Below are 22,429 nucleotides of genomic sequence, written 5' to 3' on the forward strand. Positions count from 1 at the left end.
CGTGCTGGTGTGCTGCTGAGTTTGCTGTGGGTTTTGGCTTTTCCCAAACATTCCTTGTCCTGTCAACACTAAATGGTGTGCCTTGGCCTGTTCACTTGGAAGGCTAACCCCATCTGCGTCTCTGTGTCAGGCTGACATCAAATGGCTGCGTGCCATTGGAAAGGCAATACTGGAGGAGGTATTCATGAGACCTGCCCAAGTACCATCTGGCACTGTGTGCATCAGCACTGGCCCTGATGGGCACAGGGAAGGGGCAGAAAGCTTCTCCTGTGTTTCTCTGACAAGTAGAACTAGATGCCAAGGCCAGAAGCCTGGGATCAGACACAGCGAATTACCAGGGTGGGTGTGCATAGTGCACGTTGTAGGACCGGCTGTGCCAGATGCAGCCTGGCTGGCGAGGTGGGGGTTTGCTGCCTCAAGTTGGGACAGAAGCCTACACCAAGCACAGCCCTCTCCTAGGAATCTCTCTGCATGTGCCCAGGATAATACATTTTCCAATCTCTAGGACCTTTAATTTTCTCTCTAAATCCTATTACAATATCTCCAGGCCTTGTAAAACTCTCCTGTCCTTGTCTTTCTAAATCACATTGACATTTGATTGTGAAAACACTGCTGTTAATATCTGTAATTGGACATTCGAGATGACTTGGTATTTGGAAGTCAGGCATCAGCATAAATCTGGGTGAGCTAAATTGGATGTTATCACTTGACCAGCACTTGCTGGCAAGATGTCGGTTCTCCAGAAACCAGAGCACTGGCAGCTGAGTGACCTTGATGATATGTAACTTCTACCTGCCTGTAAAATGGGAATATTAACTGTGCCAGGAAAATCTACCCCCTTCCTCCAGCACATTGCTATTAAAATAACTCATAGTAATATTTTTCCTGACAGAGGTAAGTGCCTTTATCTAGGAACACAGATCTTGATTTGTACAGCGTTGAATAAACTTGGAACAGAGTTCCTCGGGGAATTCCTTCCCACATTGCCATGGCCTCAGAAAGGCCTTGGTCTCATAAGACTGTCTGTTCCATTTGACAGGCTGACTTTGGTGGCTTAGGATGCCTCACTGGGTTTGATTTCTAATTCTTCTCTATATGCTGCCTCTACTAGAACTCAGCTAGAGAGGACAAAACACACACACACACAATCACGCACACACAAAACCACACATAGGATTTTACATGAAAAAAATAATAAAGGAGGCAGATATGTCAAGTCTTTTTCAGGTACTGATAACGTGTAAATGTAAAAGCACTAGAGTCTTCCACACATACCACCTCCCATCAGAAATCACGTCCTTGCAAGGGCTGGTGATAGTGAGGGCAACTTTTCCCCCATCCCTTAGTCTACTTACTCCAGAAACAGCTGGCATTTTCATTTTCATTTTACTTCCAAAAAAGAGAAAAATTGCTTCTGGGTAGAATCAATAGCACAGTCACCCCATCTGCCTCCCCTCTCAGTCTGGACCAAAAGGAATATTGTAACTGACAGACCATGGATATAACTGACAGCTGAAAGGACAACAGAACCCTGCCCCTCATGCTGGCCCTGAAAACCCATCATCATTTTTTCTAGAGCCATGAGAGACTCTTTGTTTCCCAGCAGCTGGAACACCAAGTCCCCAGAAAATACAAGTGGGCATCCATGGCCATTATCATCAGTGCACAAATTTCCTTTATTTAAAAATATAAAGATTCAGCTCATGCCTGTAATACCAGCACTTTGGGAGGCCGAGACAGGTGGATCACCTGACATTGGGAGTTCATGACCAGCCTGGCCAACATAGTGAAACCCTGTCTCTATTAAAAATTCAAAAATTTAGCCCAGCATGGTGGCACATGCCTGTAATCCCAGCTACTTGGATGGCTGAGGCAGGAGAATCACTTGAACCCAGAAGGCAGAGGCTGCAGTGAGCCAAGATTGCATCACTCCAGCCTGGGTGACAGAGCAAGATCCTGTCTCAAGAAAATAATAATAATAATATAAAGATTCAATGTCTTCTGTTTCTGCCTTGGCAGTAAATCCCTCTGAGGCTCAAGGTTTCCAGGCTTTTGGCCCCATAAAATTTATGCCAGGGCCTGAAGGATTCATGATTCTGACTAAGCCCTTTCACCAGAATTTCTTGAGTCACTCATATAGACCAGCCCTACTTGCTGGAGCCCACAGTCTGACAGGGGAGGCAGATTCACACACAGCAAGGTAACTTACCTGTGTGGGGCTAGTCTGAGATCAGTGGGAAATGCCACGGGGCAGCTTGCCCTCTGCATCTGTACAGATGTGACTTTCTTGGGCGTGAGACAGAAACTGTCTACTGCCCCGCCCAGAAGCCCTGATTCTATAATCCTAGCACTAGCAGTTTTTTGTAAAGCAACAGAATGGTCATTTCTCTCATAGTGGTCCTGGGGGAGGCCAGGCTCTTACTCTAGCAAGCTGCCATTAGGCAGTGTCTCTGGTTCCTCTTGGGAAATTGCTGTCTGAATCTCTACCACAATAGCAGGGATTCATCTATCAACTGAGCTAGGAGTCTAGTGAGCAAGGTAGGCAATGAAGCAAGCAGGACTCTGAAGCAGGGAGAACCATTTTCTCAAGAGGCTCATACACTGCTCTGGAGGTGGGTCCCAGAGGCGACCATTTCCAGAGCACATTAGCAGTGCACAGAGGTGTGTGTCTTTAGGAGAGGAGCTAGGAAAAGTTCCTCAGAGGTCCATAAAGTCCCACCAAGTCCCACCAGCTGTGGATGAAAGTTGTGTGTCCATTGTTAGGGAGCTCAATTCCTCATTCCTGGCCTTGGATGCTGAGTTGATTTAGGAAATTTGAGAGCAGATCCCCGGAAGGCTTGTTTGGGGTGGAGGTGAGCTCAATGAACAGGGGGTTTCCTCCTTACCCCAGAAATTGCCCAGGGTGTGGGCTGTCTCTGCTGCCCTGCCCCTCTCCTGAGTGCTCGCTCTGTCCTCCACACTGTGCATGATGGGGGCTGACACTCCCTCCATCCTGCAGTGTTTCCCTTGCCCCCAGCTCATAGGGGCACTGCAGAAAAACTGGGACCTCAAAGACTCAGGTCCAAATCCTGGCACCATCGCTTATGAGATGTCTGATATTGAACAAGGGACTTTACTTCTCTGAGCCTCAGCTCCTTTATCAAAGAATGAAGATAAACCTACATAGGAGATTATTTATGTAAATCCCTTGGCACATAGGCAGTTCATAAATGATCATTTTCTTCCTGCCTTAGCCCCTGGCTTCCCTGCAACCCCATGAGGGAAGCGGCCAGGAATGCAGGGTCGGTGGGTCTAGTTCCTACAGGAAAAATAAGGAGTCTATTTGCCTTTCATGTCCCTCCCCAAATCCTCTAGAACCTGATGGTGGGTGTAAAGCACTTAGGCCATTCTCTCCATCCCCTGCCTTCCAGTCTTGCAGTTTCCAGCTAGCCCTCAGTAGAGGGGCCCAGTTCAGAGGAAACTGCGGGTCTAGACTCACCAGGATGAAATGGTCCAGAGCTTAAGCACCTGGGAAAAATCTGACATCCCTGGCTCTCAGCCCCCAGGTCTGTGTGTGGCTTAGGACAGGACTTCTATGGTTGGGGCTTGCCAGCCCTCCCACATTTTCTCTGGAGCCTCCCAGGATGCATCTCTGAATCTGAGCATGAGGTGATGTATAGAAGGCATGTGCCAGATACAGGGAAATCAACACAATACCCTTTATTTATACAGTGCTTATTTATTTTTTATTTATACAAAACTTTTACAAAGTTCTTTCACAGATGTCATTTCACTGGCACTGGGTGACAAGCCTGTGGAGGAGGTATTTTTACCATTTGGGAGATGAGGCAAATCAGACACAGAGAGGTTAAGGAACGTAGCTAAGGCCACACAGCTAGTTAGTGAACTAATAAGCCAGTCTTTCTGGCTGGTAAAGAGAATGTGTCTCCCACTCTGCAGTGGGTAGCAGTGGCCTTCCTGTCTGAAACCTGAGGTCTGATCTCCAGTGCGGTGAGGCAGAGCTGGGGGAGGGGCTCACCGTGGGACGGTTGTGCTATCTGAGGACTGGATGCCTGTGTGCTGTGCTGTGCTAGTGTCGATACTCCTTGCAATCCTCGTCATACAAACAATGCCACATCTACTCAGAAAGGAAAAGATAAGAAGAAAGCCAAGTATGACAGCCTGCAGGACTTGAGAAAGAATAAGAAGGAACTGGAGTTTGAGCAAAAGCTTTACAAAGAGAAAGAGGAAATGCTGGAGAAGGAAAAGCAGCTAAAGATCAACCGGCTGGCCCAGGAGGTACGTGTGCTGCCTGCAGGCCAGGCGAGCATCCCTGGGACACAGTGTGATTGTTCCCCACATGCTCCCAGAGGACCAGCTGGAGTTGTTCTCCCCAAATGACATACAGGGATGGAGTGAGCCCCTCCCTGCTCTCCAGCCTGGAGAGAGAGAGATCTTGCCACCTGCCCAGGGCCATCTGAGGTTAGCTCCTGGCTTACAGCATGTTTGGAATTGAGACTAGCCTCCTTGCTCAGGGGTGTGTCTGAGGCTAGCCTCTCTGACCAGATGTTAGGTCTCAGGTTAGCCCATGATACACCTGGCTTAGAGGTGTGAGTCTGTCCTCTTCACTCCACCACACCAGAGTCTAAGTCTAGGCCTCTCCATCTTAGGTATGGCTCTGAGGCTACTCAGACTATGGTCTGAGTCTAACTCTTCTGCCTTGCTTGTAGCTTTGAAGTTAGGCTTCCACTGACCTGTTTACAGGTCTGAATCACTCTGGCCTCCCTTTCCAGGTTATTCTAAGACCAGATCCCCCCACCCCCCACAACTTAGCTTGGCTCAGGAAGTATGGGTCTGAAACTAATCCCTTTATGTTGGTGGTAGGTCTGAGGCTATCTCCCCATTAATCAGGCTATGAGTCTAAGGCTGCTCCCATCAACATAGGGAATATCTGTGGCTAGACCTCATCAACCTAGGAATATATCTGAGGCTGTTTCCCTGAAGACATGTCCAAAGCAACCGTACACCATGAATAATTTCTATGCTAGGTGAGATGCGTAACCTTAACTCCCTAGCTGTAGGAGGTATCATTGTTTCTGCTTCTCTTTAGCGCATACGTGAATCAGAATGCCAATTTGATTAGATTATAAAACCAGAGAAGTCCTGGAAAATGTGAAATGCATTAGTCTGACATTATGAACAAATTAGCTACATAATTAAAAATAAGATTGAACTCATGCTTCTGAGGGCAAGGCACAATGGAACAGGGAAAAAAAGAGTCAAGTTAAACTCTTGGAAGGTGCTGAGGGAGGCTACAAAAAGACCATTCTTGGAAAATCGTAAGAGCCTCAGGGTTCATGGGGATCTGAGATCCAGCTGATCCCTCACAATACATAAGCCCCATCTCTGATTTTGCCAACAAGTTCTGCTTGGTGAACTTGACACCCCGACACACTCTTCTCCCTTGTTGCCGCCTCCTTGAGGGCCAGTTGGAACAAGCCCAGGTCTCTTTCTAGATAGTTGCTGCACCTCACAGTACTCTGGAGTTTTTGAAGGAGTGCTTTCATGCTATTTCTGTCCATGTTATTCAATGTGCCCTTTGTCCTCTCCTCTCTGCGCCGATCCTGGGTCCCAGGTGTCTGAGACAGAGCGGGAAGACCTTGAAGAGTCGGAAAAGATTCAATATTGGGTGGAGAGGCTCTGTCAGACGCGCCTTGAGCAGATTTCCTCTGCTGATAATGAGATTTCAGAGGTAACGGAGCCCCGCTTTCCACACAGACCCTCCTGCTGCCTTCAGAATGACCCACTGTGGGAACAGTGGGAGATGAAATGGCCACTAGCAAGTATCACCAGCCTCACAGGTGCCCGTCCACTGTCCAGGCCCACTCCTTCCAGCCCACTCTCCTCTTGGGGAAGAGGGATATGTCTGTATTTCTGGGTGTATTTCCAGAGTGATCACTAAGTCCCAGCTCATCTGAGATGGTCCCAGTTAGGGATGTTGTCCTGGCATTATGGCTAAGCGTGCCCCTTACACTCTCTAGGGAGTTCCAATTTAGAGGATGAACTATGTGAACACCTTACCACCCACAGATGGCATAACTTGGGGGCTCTTCTGCATTTGGGCACTCTCTACCAGCAGCCTAGTATAGACTCAGCTGCGCAACCAGGTGGCAGAGGAATAGCACCCCATGGTTCTGGTTTAAGGGTGGTGGGTCTCCAGTAGCAAGAGAAACAGATTAGAAGAGCATAGCGTTTGATGTGAAGTGGAGCACTAATCAGAGTGACAGTTACAGAACCTCCTTGCAACCCGCCCCCCAGATGACCACAGGGCCCCCGCCTCCTCCGCCTTCTGTTTCTCCCCTGGCCCCACCGTTGAGACGCTTTGCAGGTGGATTGCACCTGCACACCACTGACCTGGACGACATCCCTTTGGACATGTTCTACTATCCCCCCAAGACTCCCTCTGCTTTGCCAGTGATGCCCCACCCTCCATCCTCCAACCCACCCCACAAGGTCCCGGCACCCCCTGTCCTCCCCTCATCTGGCCATGTGAGCACCTCATCCTCCCCCTGGGTGCAGCGCACTCCACCCCCCATTCCCATCCCTCCCCCGCCATCCATTCCCACCCAAGACCTCACTCCCACCCGCCCACTGCCCTCGGCGCTGGAAGAAGCACTGGGCAACCATCCCTTCCGCACTGGGGACACAGGCAGTCCAGTGGAGGACCGGGAGGGAAAGATCCACAGTGGGAAGCCCACCAACTCCCCTGTCCCTGAACGCAGCTTCCCACCCACCCCAAAGGTACTGCCCCTGTTCTGCATGCTATGTTTGGAGTAGGAAGAATGGGGAGAACTGCTGTTTCCCATGTCCTCCACTGCTCCCGAGAGTGGGGACAGAAAGAAACATCGTCTCACCCCATTTTCCAGGAATGCCCCCTCCGCGTGCATGTGTGGACGTCCTGCATGTATACGATTCCTACAGAGTTTGAAGTGCTATACTGCATGTTAATGGCCTGGGGCCTTTGGGGTAAGCAACAGTGTATCCATTTAATATTCATTGCTCTCTGGTAGCTCTTGTTTGCTAGCATAGGCTGGTAACTTTCGGTGTAGTTCTTGCACGGCTATGTTAATGAATAGCGAGCACTCTGTCACATCCAGTCATTTCCACTTATTATCCCAGAAAGCCTTGAATATGGGAAATGACTCCTGATTTAACAGGAAAAAAGGGAGGGGAGGAGGAAGCAGGAGAGAAGTACTAGGCTGTGTAAATGAAGTGATAACACTGTACTGTCAAATGCAGTATTAGGACATTCCAGTGCCATTTTCTATGCTACTGGCCAACTGCACTGGCTTGAAGTGTAATACCCAGAAATTTCTGGCCAATTTTCAGCTATAGAAAAAATGAAGATGAGAGAGTTCCTAGAAATCTCCAAATTTACTACTAAAAGAATAGGAATGTTTTTCTTGGATGCTGGGAAGATAAAGTGTCTCTCTGAAAAAAAAAACATATTTCTTATTAATCATTCGTAATCCAAAGACTTTTGAAATATGCAATCTCTGAGGAACACACAGAGCTTGGATCCCATGAAGGGAAAAACAAAATATTATTCTGCTCCCGTAGCCATGAGGCCAAGCTTGAGTCAGCGCAAAAGCAGCTCATGTCAGCTGAGGGTAGCAGGGGCCGCTGCGGGAGGGCATAGTCAATAATAGCACCTGACCAGTGGTTTTTATTAACCTCCCCTGCATGGATTTCGGTTCCTTAATGGAGAGAAGGACAAGTATCTCAGAGCACTCAGGGGAGCTTAGGAAAAGGAAGGTGGCAGTGAAGACAGTGCCAGATGCCAGCAAGGCTGCAGCTTCCAGCAGGAAACTCTCAGAGGGACCCTTTCTGGAGCTCTGGTTGGAGTCGTGAGCCCTGCAGCTTTGATAGGAAGATATCTGCCTATTCCAGGGACGTCTTCCCCCAGAGCCCAGCCAGGATCTGGTTTCTAGGGCTGAGTTAGCTTTGCACAACATTCTTCTCTGTAAGTTGCCTCCATCAAGATAAGCAATAGCTCTTCCTCAACAAATCTGAGTCCACATTGAGTGAGTACCTGCCTGGGGCCTCTCTGCGAAAGGGAGAGGGAAACAGTGCTGAAGAGGATGCAGAGGAGATTGACATGCCTGTGCTTTCCAGGACTTCGCCATGTGAAAGATGAGCTGCTGCCCAGACAGGCTTCTGCTATAAAATGTGGATAGGCCATGCAGTGTGGGAGGGATTCATTCTAACCGAAGGTTGAAGACAGCTCTGTGGAGTAGAGGGCTTATGAGCTGAGCCTCGAGGGATGGCAATACATGGAGGATGGCAGCAAGGGCATTGCAAGTGCAGGGAACATAAAGATGGCAAGTTGGAGCCGCAGGGAGTCGGACTGCCTGGGTTTGAATCCCAGCTCTGCTACTTACTAGCTGGATGGCTTTGAACAAATGCTACTTCCTCTATCTGAGCCTAGGCATCCCTGTCCAAAAACAGGAATGCTAATGGCAGCCACCTATTCGAATCAGATGAGTTAATACATGAACACATTCCAAGTTAAGATGGCAAGGGTGGCAGGCACATCATGGGTGTTCAGTAGACATTAACTATGGTTATTGACAGTTCAGAGTACAAGAAAATTTGGGTGAAGCTGCAAACCTGGGATCTTAGCAATCTCCATTAATCTCAGCAAAACTTTCATTCAGGGTCAAGATTCAAGACAGAGTCCAGCTTTCTCTGATTCTTCATGGCATCACCAAGTTCCCACTGTTTGTTCCTGATCAGAGCCCAGGGAAGGTTAACCACCACCCCCAAGCAACACAAGGAGCCCTGAAGAACTGGACCATAAATGTCTTTAGTGATATCAAAGCCAGGGTTGTCCCAGCCTCAAAGGCCAGGGAGCTGTTGTTTGGTTGGCTTCATCTGGCCCACTTCTCACCCTTGTACCACCTACCCTGCCCAAACTCCTCCTCCCTGCCGCCCCTGGCAAGCTGTCATCAGTGCTGCAGCAGGACATGTGGGTGACCACACGCCCACACAGTCAGCCTAGCCACCAGCAGGCCCCAAGTCATGGAAACAAACACCTGTGTTGGCTTGACACTTGTGCCTGCCACACCAGCATCTGCTATCGGGTGGTTTTCAGGGCCAAATCTATCCACAGGCACTGTCCCATGTGCTACTGTACTATTTAGTCATTCATTTATTCATTCAACACATGCTTATTGAGCACCTACTATATGCCAGGGCACTATGCAGTGCACTGGGAATCTCCACTACATAGACAGCTGCAGTCTCCCTGCTCAAGACAGTCTGGCGGGGAACAAAGAAAAGTAAGCAGACAACTGCCACACCACCAGGGTGGACACAGAGGAAGCGCAGGTGCTGTAATAAAGAAGAGGGGTGGAGGAGAGCAAAATCTCAAGGGAGGCTTCCTGAAGGCACTGATGCCCAAGCTAAAACCTGTAAGATAATGCGGAAGAAGGAGAGAGCACATGCAATGGCCTCAGGTCAAGAAAGCCTGGCATTTTGGAGGCTAAAGTTAGGCAATGCGAGGAGGGTGGCAAGGAGTGAGAGATGAGGCTGAAAAGGAAGGTGGAGAGGCCTTGGGGGTCAAGTCGATGAGCTCAGTAGTCAATGGAGACTCTTGGGAGGGTTTGGAGCAGGGTTGTGAACTGATTAGACACATCTTGCCCAAGATGGTCAAGTGGGTTAGAGCCAAGCAGACGGGTTGCATCAGCTTCCCTGGATGCCACTCTTGCTGGTCCTCACCCCATGGCCTCTAGAGATGATGTGCCCCCACCCACTAGGAGTAGCAGATGCTTCAGGAACTGGAACTGTGGCAGAAGAGACAGCCTTTAAATACAGGGGACACTGGATAGCACCTATGGCCACTGAGAGAGGGGTCTGAAAGTGTGTCTCCTGAGTGACACTGGCTGCTAGCACCCGCAAGTCAGGCTCTGACTCAAGCACCTGATTTCTTAGAACCACTCAGTAGTTTCTGTGGTCTCAGCTCACACTGTGGCCAATGGACTTCTCATCTCTCTGCTGAAGATCACACCCCTAGGACCTCCAGCAGGTTGCATGGACCAGGCTGGCTCAGCATGTGCATGGGTGTAGATTTGCATGTATGTAGAAGTAGCATGACTGGCCTCAGTCACCCCACCATGACCTCACCTGGGTCCCTGTTAAACTAACACCTGTAGACATTTTGCCCAAGCCCACAGCCTCCACGAGGCCCTGGCGTGTCCACCATCTCCAAACCTGTCATGGTCCACCAGGAGCCCAATTTCATCTACAGGCCAGCTGTGAAATCTGAAGTTCTGGTAAGCCCCTTGAGCCCCCTCTGGATCATCTCTAGAGGAGCAGACGAGGGCTACCCACCCTGGGTTCTGCTTTTTCTGGAGGGAAAGTGAGGTGGGACAAAAACACAGATCACAGATGCCATCTCGTAACCTTCTTATTGGCCAAGAGTTGAGGCCACATGGGTTTAAGTGGATGTTGACATAACCAGTGGAATTTCTGTTCCCCACTTGACTGAACAGCCTAGAGCTCTGTCTAAAAGTAATAATAACCGCTAAGACCTGTGAAGAGCCTCCCATGTGCCAGGCTCTGCACGGCCTCAATGAATCCTCACAGCAGTACTGTGAGATGGTTCCTGGGGGCATCCTGTTTAACATTCAAGGAAAGGGAGGTTTAGAGAGGTTACCAGAGGGGCACCAGGTGCCCCAGGCAGAGCCAGGACTTCATACTTACCCCACGCCTTTCAGACTCCAAAGTCCACACTCTTACCCTCATTGCTATCTTGCCAAAACCTACAGAGATTCCAGGTGCCCTGGCCCCTGCCCTAAGGCCTGTTGTGGCCTGGCGTGAAACACCCTCAGATGGGGCACTGGCCAGAGCAGGTCCAATCCCTTCCTCCAGCTCACTTCTCACCTCTCACCAGGACTAGGAGTCTGAGGCGAGGCCCTGGGGAAGTGGAAGGGTCTGCTGGCCTCAGTTACTGATGGCTAAGGGAGCTGGGATTCATGTGCACCTCCCAGAGGAGCTGACCACTGACTGGCCTCCCATGCACAGTGAGAAGAGAGTCATGTCCGAATTTTAACTTCCCTTTCAAGGAAACTCTATCCAAATGTCAGGGCAGGACAGCTGAGATATTTATTTTGGGCCTTAGCTGCCCCATCAGCTCCCCAGAGAGCAAAGTTTTTGCTCCTGGGATAGCCTGCCGATGCATTCATGTCATATTCTCTGGCTAATGTCAAGGGGTGGTGTTTGCTTGACAACAACTGGGTAGCATCTTTGGGTGTTGAGTAGGCCCTTAACATAAGCCAAACTGTCTGCTCGTGGAGGGACATTAGCAGGGCAGCCCTAGGCTGGCAGGCCTGAGGCCTGGCACCAGAGGGCAGCCAAGACCTATTGGTAATATCCAGTGTGGAACTTTTTTCCCCCCCGGCAGCCACAGGAGATGTTGAAGAGGATGGTGGTTTATCAGACAGCATTCAGACAAGTAAAATGATACTCACTGTGTGTCTGGGGGTCTCCCCACCACCCCCTGTCCCTCCCATTCTGTGCCACTTCTTTCTCTCTGGGAGTACCTGGTCAGGTCCGCGGCGGCCCCATCTGCCACGAAGCCTCAGGCCAGAACGTGTCATCCACTGCCTGTGCAAGGGTTGGGGAGGATTTCATATCAGATGGGGACCCAGGGATTGTTAGACCCCAGGCATGAGCTGAGAAGGCAGCCGGATCTCTGGGCACTTACCTTGTCTGCTGCTGTTTGTCCAGAGAGGAGCAGGGCAGAGGGAACCCTCAGAGGCCAAGATGGGCCCTCGCTCCAGCCCTAGGAGAGAGGGAAGGTGCTGCCTTACGTGTCTCCCAGTACCTTCCCTCTTCTCTGGGCAGATCACAGCTTCACCAACCCTGCCTGACACTGAACCAGCATCAGGGAGGAGGTAGTGACTGAGGTCCTCCACATGCCTAGTGTACTCCTGTGCACAGGGATATGGGAGTCCTTGCTGGTCCTCTGAGTGGCATCAGGCAGGCAGCCACCTAATCCCCTGCCTCCTGGGGTACCTCCACTGAGCCAGCCATTTGGTTGGCTGTTTCATCACCAATGAAAGAAACCCCAGGACAGAGGGAGATCTTGCAGCCAGCCCGGGCTTCTCCAGCCTCCTCACTGATAACACCATCAGGCCACAGGCTGATTTGACCACGGGCAGGGAGCAAAGGGGCAATATTAATTGTGAAGTGAGACATAGGTGTCGGCAAAAGAGACTGCTCCCAGCCCAGGGATTTGTCAATCTAATCTTTCCAACAACTCTGGGTGGTAATGCTGTTATCATACCTATTTTATCTATGAGAAACCGAAGCAGAGAGATTTGAAAATGTGCTGATATTGGCACAGCTAGTGTCAGTCCTTGGATTTGAATCCGGGAGGTTGGTCTCTGCAGCCTGTGCTCTTAAACACTGCGCCTTCCTGCCTCTAAAGCACTGTCGCCACAAAAGAGGCCTTCCAGGACCTGGTGGTTTAGGGGACAAATAGCCCTCACAGGGAGAGAAGTAGGGAAGTGCGGAGTCTAGGCTTCAGGCTTGGAGGCAAACCCTTGCTACCCTGCCCACTGACTGGGTGACCTTGGGCATGAATATCACCTCTCTGGGCCTCGGTTTCTTCCTCTGTTGAATGAGGGGCTGGGCTGCCTCTTTAAGGGCTGACCAATTGCAGTGGCTTATGAGTCTCTGATCTAAATGCACACAAAACACAAGTACCTGCCATCTGGCCCATCCCTGAGAGCTGCTTCTTAGGATCAAGGAGAAAGGAGGCCAGAGCCAGCCTTCCAGGGGAAACAGCCGAGGTAGGCAGGGCCCTCAAAGTCAAAGAGCATCGACTCCACACCCTGCTCAATGACCCCTCTTGCCCGTGCATTTGCTGCGCCCCTTCCTCTGTCTGCTGCCCACACACTGACCTGGATGTAGCCTCCAAGCTGAGCCAGGCTCGCAGTCTCTTGGGGTTGAGCCTAGGTGATGGAGGCAAGTGAGGAGGGATGCCAGGCAGATGATTGGGGATCTATTTGCTGATACTTGGTGCTCATCTTGTGCCCAGAACTTGGTTGTTGCATTCTGAGGATTGGGGTGTCTGTGGCCTCCCCACGACACAGACCATGGGCCTCAGGGGACACTTGGTGTGGTCTAGGGACCTGCATGCTGAGAGTGACTCCACTCAGTCTGGCGAGGCCTGCCACGGGGCTCTCCTCCGCTCCACCTTCCATGGGACCAGTCATGGCTCTGCTACCCTCACACTTAGCATCCTGGTGCCTCAGCCTGGGGATGCCCCTGGCTCCCACTCACTGCGTGTGACTCCTGAGGAAGGCCACGTGTTCGGGCACTGCCTCACTAAATGTCCAGATGCCACCTCACTGTCTTCTTTCTGCATTTTGGAGCCATTGTCCCACAGCATCCCCCATCAAGCCAGGTCCCCTGAACTGTGTGTCCTCCCCTCTTCCCTGGCTAAAGGGCCAACCTGGGCTCCCCAGAACCTGGGGAGGCCTCTTACCTTCTAGGTGAGCATTACATGAGAGCCTGCCAGGCCCCAGGCCAGCACAGCTTCTCATCACCGCCTGCTTTCCTCTCGTGCCTCTGGCCTTCCTCCATCATCTTGTGGCTCATTTCCAGGAACAGCCTTCTCTTGAGCTGGATGGGCCCCTCCTGGGAGTCAGAGCACTGGGTGGAGATGCCCTGAGCTTCATCCCCCCAGGGCCTGGGCCTGCTCCAGTAGAGACTTGGAAGAGATGAGGTGGTACCTGAAGGACTTGAGGCTGGGGCTGACACTTTCAGCAAGGCAGACACTCTCTCTCCAAACCATCTAGACATCACTGGTGCCCCTGAAGCCCCTGACGCTTATGCCGCTAAAGCAGGGCAGAGCCGGGGTCCTCTAAAGCCTTCCTCAGCATCCTGCTTGTCCCTGAGCCGGGGTGCCCTGGCTACTGGGGCTGCCTGCCTCCTGTCTGCATCCCCCGCCCTGGCCATGCCTGCTCCCACTCTGCCCCCACTTCTGACCCTTGGATTCTGACCATTCACCCTCCTCCTCCCTGACCCTGACCCTCAAGGGCTTCTGCTCTGTTGCCCTAAAACCCTCCCTTTGCTTCCAGGATTTCCGGAAATATGAGGAAGGCTTCGACCCCTACTCCATGGTAAGAGGTGACTCTTCTCTCCTGGGGGAGTAACCCCAGGAACAGGGCAGCATAGGGGTTAAAGTGTTTGACAGTAGTGCATTCTAGGCCCTGGGGTCCTGGGATGAGGTGGGGCACAGAAGAGCCCCAGTGATGCCCCAGCTGCTCTTCCCACAAAGGTTCCTTCCAGAGGGCATTCCAGTGTGAACTGTATGGTGCATATGCACATATGTGTCCATTGTCCCCATTGGGCCTGGGACCCCCAGTTGAAGACCAGTAGGGGGTAGGACTGGGCACGGCCCCCTTGCTTACCTGCTGTATGGGGCCCAGTGTTCCATAGGTGCCTGGATTCCCCTTCCACCCCTACCCCCAGCGCCACCCTTCAGGCCAGCTCAAAGCATCCCACTGTCTCTTTCCCTCTAGTTCACCCCAGAGCAGATCATGGGGAAGGACGTCCGGCTCCTGCGCATTAAGAAGGTACCTGGGCACGTGGAGGCCAGTGGGCTGCCATCCCTCTCTGCACCCGCCCCTCCCGCCTTGGTTCCCTGCTTCTACTGTCAAGGTCACTCCCAGGTGTCCTCTCAGGTCCCCACTGTCCTCCCCTCTCCCCATGGAGATGCCTCTCTGTTATAGGGCCACATATTACCCAGGCCCTACTTAGCATCCAGGCCCTGTTTTCTCCTGATGGCACTGCCGGTGGCCCCATGGCTTCTCCTGCTCTTACTGTGGCTTTGTCAAGAGACTCCTTCATGCCCAGGGTCCACAGGCTGCTGTCAGCTTCGCTCCCTAAGACCTGTTTTCCTCTAACCAGGAGGGATCCTTAGACCTGGCTCTGGAAGGCGGTGTGGACTCCCCCATTGGGAAGGTGGTCGTTTCTGCTGTGTACGAGGGGGGAGCTGCCGAGCGGCATGGTGAGTGGGAAACAGCCACACTCAGCTTTGGGGATGATACAGAGGTTGGGTGGGGCCCTCCGGGAAAGCAAACAGGTGACCACTTGGAGTGGGCTGTTGGTTGCTGGAGAACGCCCTCCCACTCAGGTCCATCCATCCAGTCATCTGTCCAATCCCTGGGGGATGGGATGGTGCTGGGACCTGTGAGTACACAGCCAAGCCAGATGCCACCCTCAGGGGCTCCCCAGCCAGGGTTGGAGACGGGCTCAGAATTGCCAGATACTGAAAGTCAGAGCATAGTCTCCTAAAGGCTGATGGGGAACTCAGAGTGGAGGGAAGCTGTGGGAACCCAGAGGGGCCCCTAACCCACCAAGGGGAAAAGGGAGGCCAGGATCGCTCCTCAGAAGGATGAGCCCTGAGCTGAGCCATAGTCAATGGCAGCCTCATGAAGCGGAGAAAGGGCTTTTGAGGAAGAGGAGAAGCATGGAAGCCCCCAAAACCTTTCCTGTCCTTTCAGTTATGGCAAAAGCCAAACGTTTGCCCAGAACTAGCCATGTGCCAGATGCCATTCATCTGGCTCACAGCCCTGTGTCTGAGTGTTTCATGGATATGAACTCACTTAATCCTCACAACCCTGAAAGCAGGTTCTGTTATTCTCATTTTACAGCTGAGGAAACTGAGGCTCAGAGAGGTTAAAGTATTTCTTCCAGGACCCACAGCCAGGAGAAGGTGGAGGCAGGACTTGAATCCGGGCAGTTTGGTTATTTTGCTTTACTCCCAGCACAAGTGCCACCTCTGCCTGAGGTCTTCCACAGCCTTGTCCCCTCCCAGAGGGCCAGAGTCCCCCATACCCTGTGTCTGTCTTCTCATTTTGCATTGCTCTTTATCCCCTTATCAACAAAAACACCCTCTGCTGATGAGTGAAACCTTTGCAGACCCCAGGCACAATCTCTTGCTTCAAACAATCACCCCCTTCAGCTGTCGGACAATGTCTGAACTCCCACCGTTGGTGATTGCTTCTTCCATGTCAGGGAAGCTCCTGAGTCTTTTGTGGGGATGTAGGTGCCTTTAGAGGAGGAGCCCTAGGCCTGTTATTTTCCCAGGCCAGAGTTGGGGATCCCATCAGCAGATGTTTTTCAGGCAGTTCTAGGCTGGAGCCAGGCTGTACCACAAGCTGGAGGTGGTAAGAGGTAAGGAGCGGGAAACAGACTAGGGAAAGGCCCTTTGGGGCTGGCAGCCAGGCTTCTGTAGGTTACTAAGGTGAGGTATGGGTACTGGGAGCCCTGGGTACAAGTCCAACTCTGCACCCATGTCCTTGGTGACTTCACACTCTAAGCTTTCATTTCAGCCCTAGGAGGGGCCCTGCCCAGCTGGACAGCTGCCCCAGCCCATCAGTGCCCACCCAGGCCCCACCCTCCTCTTCTATCTTCATTTCTATGTCACCTGGTGACATTTCTGTGACACCTGTCTGCTGTGTCTAGCAGAGAGAGGGGACCAGGATGGAGGGGTGACTCTCCTGGGTCCTTCCCACTTACAAAGCCCCAACCCAACCACTGCCTTATTGCCCCTGAGACTCTGTCTTGGATTTGTACAAAATGAAAAGGTGAAAGTCACCTATCCCCGTCTGCACTGCACAGAGTCAACTGATTTCTATGGTTTAGTCCTCCGCTGCTTTGACCATAATCAGCTGCAGATGAAGCTTCCCTAGGAGCATGTGTGTTTTAAGCCGCCATGGCCGCCACTGTCAGTATCATACACCACGTTCCTATGGGCCTTCCTGCCCACAAGGCTTCTGGGTGATTTATTTTCAATGTCACCTGGAGAGTGTTCTGTGGACATTAGGACTGGGAGAAATTCCTCAAAAAAGGGCTCTGATGTCGAAGAGGTGTGGGAAACCACGCACAATCTGTCTGCATCTTGGAGAGCCACAGTGCATGTTAGCATATTCAAGACTGACAGATCCTGCAGTGAGTAGCTCTGTTCAGCTTATAACTCAGCTTTCCCCAAAACTGTTAGATCCCAGGCAGCTCTTCCAGGAGCACCTTTTTTACAGCATTCGTTTATTCAACAAATACCTACTGAGGTCCTATTTTGTGCCAGGCATTATGTGAAGTGCTGGGGACATTATGGCAAAACAAAAAGACAATCCCTGCCCACGTGGAGCTGGCAGTGTGGTGGGAGAGACCATCAGTAAACAAGTAAACAAAGTAAACAAGTAAACAAACAGGTTAATGATTACAAATTGTGGGAAATGCCAAATAAGAAAAGTCCGGGATGCTGGGAGAGAATAGGCAAGATCTACATTCGATTGAGCGAGGGTCAGAGAAGCCCCCTCTGACATTTCATCTGAGACCTAGGAGAAGAGAAAGCGAGGTGGGGAACAGTGACATGAAGGCTCTGCGGCAGGAGAGAGCACGGCAGCTCAGGGACCGGAACATACCAGCACGACTGGGCAACAGGGAGGGCCGGCTAGCAGAACTGACTCAGGCTTCATACTGTGCTGGAAATGCAGGACCGTCTCCCTCTGTAGTAACAGAGGCTCATCGTCAATGATGTCCCTGTTCTCCTGAGCTGGGGTGAGGGGGTGTGGATGGGATGGGTATGAAATGCCCTTTGACTAACCACTCACCAGGTGACTAGTTTCCCCTCATGCTTTCTGAGTCCACATGAGCTTTCAGAACCCAGTGACGGGTCTCTTCTGCGGTCCGGCAATGACCCCCTTTGCCAAGCCCTGGGGCCAGGCACGTGTCACATACAGCCCAGATGGCCCATCAGCCTCATCTTCCTGCAGGTGGTATTGTGAAAGGGGACGAGATCATGGCGATCAACGGCAAGACTGCGACAGACTACACCCTGGCTGAGGCTGAGGCTGCCCTGCAGAAGGCCTGGAATCAGGGCGGGGTAAGAATAAGTCCCCTCCGTCCTTTCCTCCCTCACCTGCCTGCCTCAAACCCTGGCCTCTGCAGCCAGCCCTCACAATCGGAGGCCTCATCCCAGGGCGGGCATCTGGGGTGCAGGCAACTCTTTGTGACACCACATACTCCATCCAGCCAGTGGTTTAAATCTGACAAGGTGGGATTCAGAAAAATAAATGTCAATTCCTGACCTTAGATCTAAAAAGCCAGTGGCTCACACAGACTCCCAAAGCCAGAGCATGGCAGCTTATCCAAGAAAAAGACTTAAGGTCTTTTCTGAGTGCACACTGAACGAGAATCAAGAGAATGCTGGGGGCTACCAGAAAGCATTAACAAAAGCAAAGAACCCAGAATGAAGGAGGGGCTGGTAGGAATCTGCTCTGCACTCATTAGACACCCACCTGGGGCAGGGCTGCCACATAAAGTTGCCCAGGCTGTGCACTGCACAATCTGAGGGGGTGCCCTTTTATAGACTGTAGTGTGAATGGTGCCTGCTCATGTTGTGCAATGCACAACCTGTGCAACTGTATACAGGCAGCCGAGCCTGAGGTATTAAGTTCAGTGCCGAGGAAGCTGACCAGATGGGCCTGGGACCCACATGAAGGGATGTGGAGAAGAGAAGACTCACGGGTAACAAGATGACTATCTTTGATTATCTGAAGGGCTGCATTAGGGCAGAGGGAGCAGAAGTGTTCTCTGTGATTCTTGAGGGAAGACCTGGATTAGATGGAGGGAAGTCCTGGGGGAAGAGAGAGAGATTTCAGCTCAATATTAGGAACTAGCACATGGTAGAGGGGCCCAGTGATATTTCCGATACTTTTCAGGGGATGCACCCAAGCCAAGGAGGGAGAATGAAGGGCAAGTCAGGGATGACACTGAAGGGGATTCAGGTGTTAAGATCAAAAAGCTGGGCCAGAAGTCCCCCACTTGGCTGTGCATCAGAAAGTGCATCGGAATTACCCAGAGAGGTTGTTAAAAGTACTATTTACCAGGACGCACCCCTGACTTCTAGGGGCCAAGTCCATGAGTCTACACTTTTAAGAAGTTCTGCCAAGTGTCTCTGAGGTTGCTGCCTGTCCCCAGTCCATAGATCGACATTTGGGAACTTAGTGTCATTCGAAGGCCTTGCAACGCTAGCCTCTGTGGTCCCGAAGCCTCAGAGACGAGAAATGTCCTCAGACCATGGAAGCCCACAGTGAGGCCCATGTGGGCCCCTGGGAAGAAGGTGCAAGCTGGCTGATCTGGGCCACCGTGCCCAGAAATGGGGATGGAGTGCCGGGGCAGACACACCATCCAATGAGTATGCCCCAGAGTCACACGCCCTCTCCCCACAGGACTGGATCGACCTTGTGGTTGCCGTCTGCCCACCCAAGGAGTACGATGATGAGCTGTAAGTGTGTGCAGGCACCTAGCCTGAGAGCGCCTCTTCCGTCTCCAGAATCTCAGCCACCTTTCTCCAGCCCACCCCAGCCTTCTCCCGCCTGAAGGAATGGCCCAAGCACGCAGCTTCTCCTAGTCAGAGCTCCTAGAAAACTCCTGGACTAGTGCTAAGATTGTCCTGAAGCAGTGTCCGAGCTGCCTCCCAGGAGGGCTTGTCCAAATTCTTCTCTACTCTGGGGAACTGAGGCTCGAGGTCTTAGACTGAATAAGCCGTGACATTGAGACAAAGACTCAGGATTGTTAATTCGCCACTCAGAACTTTATCCCCTGCCCCATGATTAGACAATTAGAAGATGTCTGTGTCCACCCTTCACTCTCTGCAAGGTCTTCCTGGTGGCTCACTGCATTCACTCAGCTGTGTCTCTAGGCAGCCAGGGCCACAGGCTTTTGTCCCCACCCTGTGGGATCTTCAGGGAGCTTCAGCCTAGTCTGTCTCTCTCTGTGATTCCTTGTGTGTCTGTCTCTGTGTACGTGGGTCTCTCTGCCTTCTCTCCTCCTCCCTCTCTGTCTGTCGCCCTCTCCTCCTTCCTTCCTGTCAACCTCTTATCTGCCCTCCTCTTTCCCTTTCTTCTCACTCCCCTTTCTCTCTTACTGTCTCCTATGCTTCCTTCCCGTTCCTCTCCATCCCTGGCTCTGAGTCCCTGCTCCTCTGTCTTCGTCATTCTGCATCCATTCTTACCTCTCTGTCTGCCTTTCTCTGTCCCTCTGCCTCTGTGGTGTCTCACCTCCATCCTCACCACATCCCATCACCTCCCCAGCCCTCACCCACTCACTGGCTGCCTCCTGCCTCCTGTCGTGGCTGTGCCTGCTTGCTCCCCATGGCCAGCAGAGTCTGAGCTCTACACGTCTTGGAGAAACCAAGGTCCAGCAGCTACTAATTCTGGAACCCAGGGGCTAGGCAGAACCCCAGGCAGGAGCCCAGTGAAAGGAGAGGCCCGTGGAGCTCTGCCTGGCAGTAACCAAACCTGTTTTGTGTTTCCTGCTCTGCTCCGTGTATATAGCGCTTCTCTTCCCTCCTCCGCAGCTGAAAGCCCCCAGCCGGTCCGAAAGCTCCTTGAAGACCGTGCTGCCGTGCACAGACACGGGTTCCTCCTGCAGCTGGAGCCCATGGTGAATAGGCAGGCAGGCCACAGGGCCCTGTCTGTCCCTGCTGCGTGCAGTGGCCATCTGCTGCCCACGCTGTCAGCAGGTTCTTTGGACTGGTGTCTGGAGGGTACAGAAAGCGCCATCCCTGAAGTGCTGCCCGGGGCCTGCTGTTGGCCACGGTAGAATTGTTCAGACTCAAGGCCCTTCCCTCGGGGAGGTGGTGCAGAGCCCAGTCTGCAGAACTTGCTTGTGACCCAGGTGTCCTGACTCATCACGGCCTGGGACCTGCTTTGGGTCCCAAGCAGCACCCAAATAAGCAGCATGAATACTGGGCACCATTCTCTGCGGGGCACAGACAGTGCCTCGAACCAGGCACGTGGGGATGGGGGAGCCCACAGGAAGCCTAGCTGGAATTGCCCCCCAGAGGTGTCCTCAGCAGAATGTGAAAATTCCCCTTCGTGTGAATGCCAACCTGCTGGGAGCTCTGCTCTACCCTGGCCCCTATACTTGGCCAGAGCCAGGGCTATTAAGAGGTTTTGAAGACTGGTCCAAAGAACCCGGGTTGGCGGATTAGAGTTGCTCATGTCCTCTCGTGCCCTGTCGTGGCTTGAGTCCTGCTCAGACCAGCTGTCTTCTCTGTCTTCTCCCTTCCTTGGCCCTGGGCTCTATCTGTGGGACATACCACGGAGCCCAGCTGTGGGATGTGTTTCTCACCCTGTGATAGGGATGTGCCCGTGGACAGAGCTGGCAGGTGGCTGTGAAACTGGTGTTTGGTGTGGCCTGAAGCCACAGATGGCAGCATCTGGGGCAGACCCAAGCCTGGACTTGACTTTCCTGTTACAAGTTTCCCAAAACATTAGGGCCTCATGCTCCCAAGACAGTAGACCACGGCTTCTGGGATGGCCTGCATGGCCCTGTGTTTTCTGTCACTTGCTTTTTGCAAGGGACTGTTGCATGTGTTCCCCCCAGTCTCCCCCTCCCCCGACCCCAGGTGTCCCCCTCACCCCCCACTTTCTCCCTGGCCTCCTGTGTGCTGTGGGTGTGGCTGGTGTGTAGCCACTTGGGGCCTGCACCCAGAGGGGTCTCCAAAGGTTGGCAGGGCCTTGTGCTGCCAAGGCAGGTGCTCCTGTTGCAGGGCCTTGCTCTGGCTGGGCTGAGTGTGCACTCACAAGGCCTGCACCCACCTGGGCTGTTTCCATTTCCCTGCAGGACCTTCTTCTGAAGTCCAGAAAGGGAAAGCAAATTCACCCCTAGAAAATGGTGAGCTCCACCTCCTGAACACAAAGCCTCGGACCAGCCTTGAGAGAGGCCACACTGCAGGCACCAGATGGCATCCCTGGAGTCCTGAACCCAGCACCTAGAAATCTCAAACTCCCTTTGGCCCTGAACCAGCGCCAGATAAGGAACAGCTCTGCCCACTCTTCTGAAGGCCAACATGGAGGAGAGGGAGCAGGCAGCTGTTTAGGAAAGTATCTCAGGGATCCAGACTCTCACTCCTTTCTTCTGGCCCAGTGAATTTGGTCTCTCTCAGCCCTAGAGGACTCCTTCCTTGAACCCTAATAAGACCCCACTGGAGTCTCCCTCTCCATCCCTCTCCTCTGGGGCCTGCTCTAATTGCTGCTAGGATTGTCGCTGCAAACCTTACTGTGAGCTCATTAATAAAATAAACACATGTCTTGTCCAACTTATAGGAGTGAGTGTGGATTTGGGCAGCAGATTCAAGGCTGCAAATCAAAAAACCATAAGGATTGTGGTTCCTATTCAAGGGTGAGAGACAGATCCCAGTGCTGCGATCTGGGTCTGACATGAAGGATGTGATTGGATGGCCAGGACTTGCTTGGAGCAGAGGGTTGCAGAAGCAGGAGATGGGCTTGGCTGGGCTTTAGGGTCTTCTCAGCAGAGATGGGAGGAGATGAAGTCTATGTGGCAGGGATTTTGCTCACTTCCA

The 22,429-nt window shown here is 52.3% G+C and overlaps 1 protein-coding gene across 4 annotated transcripts in view; it reads left to right on the forward strand.

Moving 5' to 3' along the window:
- USH1C (USH1 protein network component harmonin) overlaps positions 1-22,169 on the forward strand; it is a 49,888-nt gene extending 27,719 nt beyond the window's left edge. For 2 of the 4 annotated variants that reach the window (XM_012456547.2, XM_064365132.1), the window contains 10 exons: positions 4,126-4,278; positions 5,615-5,731; positions 6,689-6,780; positions 10,208-10,313; positions 14,130-14,171; positions 14,574-14,627; positions 14,962-15,061; positions 17,832-17,941; positions 19,290-19,345; positions 21,691-21,919. In XM_012456547.2, the coding sequence (XP_012311970.2) occupies positions 4,126-4,278; positions 5,615-5,731; positions 6,689-6,780; positions 10,208-10,313; positions 14,130-14,171; positions 14,574-14,627; positions 14,962-15,061; positions 17,832-17,941; positions 19,290-19,345; positions 21,691-21,703 (843 nt within the window). In that variant the 3' untranslated portion in view covers positions 21,704-21,919. Of the gene's footprint in view, positions 1-4,125; positions 4,279-5,614; positions 5,732-6,297; positions 6,781-10,193; positions 10,314-11,443; positions 11,495-14,129; positions 14,172-14,573; positions 14,628-14,961; positions 15,062-17,831; positions 17,942-19,289; positions 19,346-21,690 lie in introns of all 4 variants that reach the window. The other 2 variants (XM_064365133.1, XM_012456549.2) reach the window with 2 other exon arrangements.
- Positions 22,170-22,429: the final 260 nt, after the last annotated feature.

Source organism: Aotus nancymaae, unplaced genomic scaffold, assembly GCF_030222135.1.
Source record: "Aotus nancymaae isolate 86718 unplaced genomic scaffold, 86718_ANA_hifiasm-v0.15.2.pri h1tg000059l, whole genome shotgun sequence".
NCBI lineage: Eukaryota > Metazoa > Chordata > Mammalia > Primates > Aotidae > Aotus > Aotus nancymaae.